General features: G+C 34.4%; 1 protein-coding gene across 1 annotated transcript; it reads right to left on the reverse strand.

Annotated features, from left to right (window-relative positions):
• Positions 1-585: 585 nt before the first annotated feature.
• On the reverse strand, positions 586-3,825 carry LOC125583794 (probable serine/threonine-protein kinase CST). Its single transcript, XM_048751301.1, has 6 exons — positions 3,511-3,825; positions 2,985-3,355; positions 1,976-2,111; positions 1,757-1,890; positions 1,518-1,641; positions 586-1,239 (listed from the first exon to the last, which is right to left on the reverse strand). Exons 1-6 carry the CDS (start codon positions 3,572-3,574, stop codon positions 800-802), a joined length of 1,269 nt encoding a protein of 422 aa, XP_048607258.1. The 5' UTR covers positions 3,575-3,825; the 3' UTR covers positions 586-799.
• Between the last annotated feature and the right edge of the window lie 1,773 nt (positions 3,826-5,598).

A 5,598-nucleotide genomic window follows, 5' to 3' on the forward strand; every position in this document is an offset into this window, starting at 1 on the left:
AGTCGTCCGTTTGACCAGAAGACTCATCAGTAAGTCTTCTACATACAGATGACTTACTAGTAAGTCTTCTACGCGAACAGATCTTGAAAAAAAATTCAAATTCGTACCTTAAACTAGGTGAGATGACTTCGTTTGCACACAGGGTCTTCTCCAACCACCCAGAACCTCAAACGAAAGCAACCGTAAGTCAAAACGAAAGAAATATGGCTCTGTCAACCATAGCCCATATTTTGAATCAAAAGCTTGAGTTTTTTGGATGAATATAGAGAGAAAGTGAAAGAAATGTTGTTTTTAGTTCATAACAATTGAAACAGAGAGAGTGTAAAGAGATTTACGTGCATTAAAGGGCATTAAAAGCTCCAAACAGTTCGTACAAGGTTGTTGCCACTATTCATTGCAGTGGCAATATTGTAAATACTTGAAGAAGATGAGGTTGAGACAGTAAAGAAGCCATTTTCGAAAAAAAAAAAAAAAAATGTTAATGGCATTTTCGTAGATAAAATGCAGGTGTGGGGTTAAAATCTCAAAAAAAAAGGAGTCAAAAGAAAATGTTAGTTTTCTGTTTGACTTCAAGTTTTGAGTTACTTTTGCAAAAAGCCCATATATATTTGATCAAATTTCACATACTTTCATATTTGCAACGGTTGAGCAACTCATGTCACACAAAAAAACACAAGAATACTATATTCTACACAAAGCACTTCAAGAATATGGTTGCAGAACAAATCATAAATACTCCCATTTTTAAATGAAATATAACCGATAGGACTCTAAAATATATATCGTTGAAAAAATAACATCAAGTTCTAGCCGCCGGCCTCCTCCGTTCAGCCCCCGCTGCGCCAGCTCTATAGCCATACTGATAGTGATGTGGTGAGGAACGAGAAGAGCTAGCAACAGTCGGTTTAGTCGAAGAACGATCTGTGACTACGTTAATGCATTGAATACGTTCGAGTACATCCACTACTTCCTTCATGTGTGGTCGGTTTTTCGGGTCTGGCGACACACAAGAGAGTGTGATGCGTCCCATTTCTGCTACGACTTTGGATGAATATTGACCTTTGATTCCTTGGTCCATTATATGTTTCACTCTGTGTTTTCTTAAGAGTTCTGGTCTTAACCATTCGACTAGATTTTCTTGTCCCTTGGGACGTCTTGGGTTGTATGCCCTTTCTCCGGTCATTACTTCTAGTAGTACTACACCGAAGGCATATACATCACTCTTAACGTATAAATGGCCTGAAGATGAAGAAAATAAACTAAAACGGTTAAGTATTTTATCAACAGCAATCTAAGCATTCAGAAGAGAAATCTTGAAAATCACGAGTTTGATTATAGATTTAAAAGTCTTCTTATATTATACTTTATTTTTCTGAATACCATCAGGTTCGGGGCCTCGAAGCTCGTAATCTCTTAGGTCCGAAACCAAATCATCTAACATTAGTTTCGTTTCAGCGGTCACTCTAATCATACCTAATATTACTATGGTTGATATATGTTTTTTCTTCTAAACGTACCTGTTGCCATGTATTCAGGAGCAGCGTAACCAAACGTGCCCATGATCCTAGTCGTAACGTGTGACTTCTCTTGCGATGGCCCTAGCTTTGCTAAACCGAAATCTGAAAGCTTTGCATCAAAATTCTGCATGGGAAAATGAACATTTTAAAACAAAATCTCATTAGAAAAAAAACGATTAAAGATTCTACTAATTGTCATAATTCTATCATATAAAATGGGATGTTTTGACAAGACTAACCGAGTCGAGAAGTATATTGGAGGCTTTGAAGTCTCTATATATGACTTCTCTTTGTAAGCCGTGTAGAAATGCAAGGCCGCGAGCTGCACTGAGCACAATCTTGATCCTTAGGTCCCAAGGAAATGGCTCGTTTCCTGAACCAAATAAAGATCACGGAAAGTATAAAAAGAAAGAAATAAAAAATAGTCTTTGTTACAATGATTAAGAGATGTTAATTACGTCGAAAAAGATGACTCTCAAGGCTTCCTTTGGGCATGAACTCGTAGACAAGCAGAAGCTCCTTGTCTTCACGACAGTATCCTAATAACTTCACCAGATTTGGGTGTGAAAGCATCCCCAAGAAGTTAACTTCCGACTGTCCAAAATCAAAACAAAATCACTATTTACTTAATTTAAACATTACCGTGCCAAAGAATCCATCCATATTAGTAAACGAGAAAGATCAGAACTAGTAAATACTAAATAGTACTATCTGACGGTGCCAAAGAATCCAGATTTCCATTACTTTTAACAACCTTAAATTATAATGTTACATATGAATAAAGCTTTTATGATATTATATTATGTAGCTAATAACAATTAACTAGCAATGAGTTGTAAAAAAAACTAACAATGACAACTCACAACTCAGAAGTAATATCAATCCCAATAAGAGGTTCTCCAACAAAGTTTCTCAAATATACGTATATATAAATATTTATATTTTATTACGGGGATTTCAAAGCTATAAAAAGGGTTCTCATGGTTTTGAGATCTCCAAAAAAATACTTTTATCTATATGTATGCGTCAATATACTTGAAGTTAAAAAAAAAAAAAAACTTTGAGACCCATATAAGAACTCTGCATGAATTATGGTCTAAGAATCATAAATGTCTAAATTTTTGATGTCATAAATCTTAAAGCATGATTATTGGAGCGTTCTTAGAGTGGAGTTATTAGCGGAATATAAGAACCCGTCTCTTAACTTTTAACTAAAAAAGTTAAAAACCGGTTATTAAAACTCTTATTTAAGAACCGGTTCTTAGTTTTTTTAGTTAAAAGTTAAGAGACAGGTTCTTTATGTTCCGTTAGTACAAACATGTTTTATTTATTGGTATAAATTAATATTTCTTTTAATCATTCAGCAAGGTTGCTGAACAGAAAGTCAATGTCGTTTTCTATTCCCTCAAAGAAGTAATCAAGATGGCAAAAATAATTGGGTTGGAATCTAGAGAGATTAGATCTTACTCGCCACTCTGCAAATCCTTGAACACTCTCGGAGTTCAATCTTTTGACGGCGGCGATCATACCGGAACCGGCTTTAGAAGGAGCAAGAGTCTTGGTGTCGATCCAACCTCTGTAAACTTTACCAAAACCTCCTTGACCCAACATAGAATCTGATCTGAAGTTCCTGGTCGCCGTCGTTAGATCCTGGAAGCTGTAGACTCTGAGAGCTGGTGATTCCAATATTAGACCAGAATCACCAATAATCCCGCCTGAATATTCGCTAGCCGCCTCGGAGAATTGGCTTCTCAGCCCGACGCTGCTGTTTGTCGTAGCAAGGGTGGTGGTCGTTGACGATAAGAACTCTGTTCCATCACTGTGGTTGTTCGTAGAGGCTGAGTAATCACAAAAGCAAAGAGATAAGAGAAAGTGAACGTATTTTTATGTTCTTGAAAATCTTTTGAGAGGTTCCTGAAAGAAATAAAAAAGAATAAAAAAAAAAGAACAAGAACTTGCAGAAGAATTTCAAGAGAGATTAATAGTTAATTACCATGACTATGGAGACCTGTTTTGGAAGAGGAGGAAGATGAAAGGAATGAAATGCAATGACCCATTTCAATAGTTGTCTTCTTCTTCTTCTTTCTTTTTTACCAGTTCAGACAAGAGCTAGTGGATGATCAAGTACCTACTTGAGAGTTTTCATTTATGAGAAGAAAACCAAAAAAGAGGGAGGAACTATGTGGGGTTTGTAGGGGATATATATATTAGGATTGAGTTCTTCTGCAGATTGTGGAAGGGATAACTCAATTATTCAAGGAGAGGAGTCTGAGGACCCAACCATGTTTTGGTCTTATGTGTCATTTTTTATGCGTTCCTTTTTTTTTTGAATTCAAATGAATTAATAAAATATTTATACGAAAATGCCAACAAGCTATCAACCAAATAAAACATCTTAGCCAAATCTATCATCGTGCGGTCTGAAAAAAGTATTTGAGAAGTTGGTTTTACTTTTGAAATTTATAAATTCTTAGAATTTTTTTTTGGGTTAAAATGTTAAATGTTATACCATTTTGAGTTATTTTTTACAGTAATTACAGATATCACAAAAAAACAGACAAATTAAAAGCAAGTTAAACAACAACAAAATACAAAACGGAAAACACAACACCTGATAAAACCCGAAATACCAATAAAGAAGCTGGACAGAGACTTACACCAAGGACAACCGAGACTCATCCGAACAGAGGGGTGAAGACAATGGGGACTAGCATCAAAGGAAAACCAGGGAGACGAGCCCGTCTTATGGCCTCCCCAAATTCTTGAACTGATGTGCACATCATAATTATAAACTTATAATTTGATTCTTTTCTTTCTAGGAGAGTTGGAAAAAATCAATTCCGGAACTCTGGATTATAATCCGCAATATTTTTCGTCACGGAGACCAGACCATACAATTAATCTACTTACTTAGCCCTTGCCATTTGTATATAGACTTGTGACGTTATGTACTATTCACTTTGAATGGTCTCAAAATACACCAATTGAGACGAGACATTGTTTTAGTTGAAATAGTATGAGTTCTACTAAAATACACATGTTCGAACACTTTTTTAAAAGTGTCTAAATTTTTTAAAATTATTTTAAACTTTCTACTGACTAATAATAAAAACATGAAATGGAGTCAACTTTTCGTTATTGTAGATATAATTTTATATATTAAAAAAATAAAAATGAAATACAGTGATGTGAATCTTACAAAATGGTCATTACCTTGTGCAAGAAAAATGCTTAAAAGTCAGCCTGTGAAGTCACTCACACGGCTTGGACGTAAGTGTGTTTGTGGAATTTATTCATTTATTTTCCACATACCTCAGTGACCATTTAGTTTATATTACTTTTTTTTTATAAAAGTGGTTTCTAAAACAAGGATGCATCAAATTCTCCAATGACGAAAGTTAAAGATATGAATCTGTTTACCAACGTGAATGTGAATTATTTTCTTCATTTTGTCCACATAATAACCTCCTTGAAAACATGTTCGATCATCAATTTTTACATTAAAAAGCTTCAAATTATTTAATAACAGTTTTAGATCAGAGAGCATGTCATAATATTATTAATTTACTTCCTTCGGATAAATTAGATTTATATTTCCATAAATTTCTCGGAGAATTGTAGAATGAAAATTTAGAATAATAATGAAAATGACGACAAAATGCAACTTGCCCACGTAAATAATGACGATTAGGTCAAAAGCGAAATATCAATCTACGGATGTATACAGAGCACCTTTAACAATATCACATCACATTTTCATTTTTCGTCATTAAAGACGTGTGGCATTCACACTCAAGAAGTTGCGAACCTCTTTGTACGGTAGACGTTAATCAATAGTCTTTGTTTTGTAGTCAGAGTAGTTGTAAATTTTCAAAGCACGAGCTAACAAACAGGACCATTCAAGAATAAGAACACACATACACTAATTGCATTAATTTAAATTGTCATTGCACTTTTGAAGGTTTTGAGTATTGAGACTCTTGACTACATATTGATTTGGATCAATAAATATTTGGTAAAGAAATTTCATCTTTGTACCACAAGAAGTCATGATACCAAAAACAAAATAATCAAACCAAGA

This window comes from Brassica napus, chromosome C3 (genome assembly GCF_020379485.1).
Source record: "Brassica napus cultivar Da-Ae chromosome C3, Da-Ae, whole genome shotgun sequence".
In the NCBI taxonomy this organism is placed as follows: Eukaryota; Viridiplantae; Streptophyta; class Magnoliopsida; order Brassicales; family Brassicaceae; genus Brassica; species Brassica napus.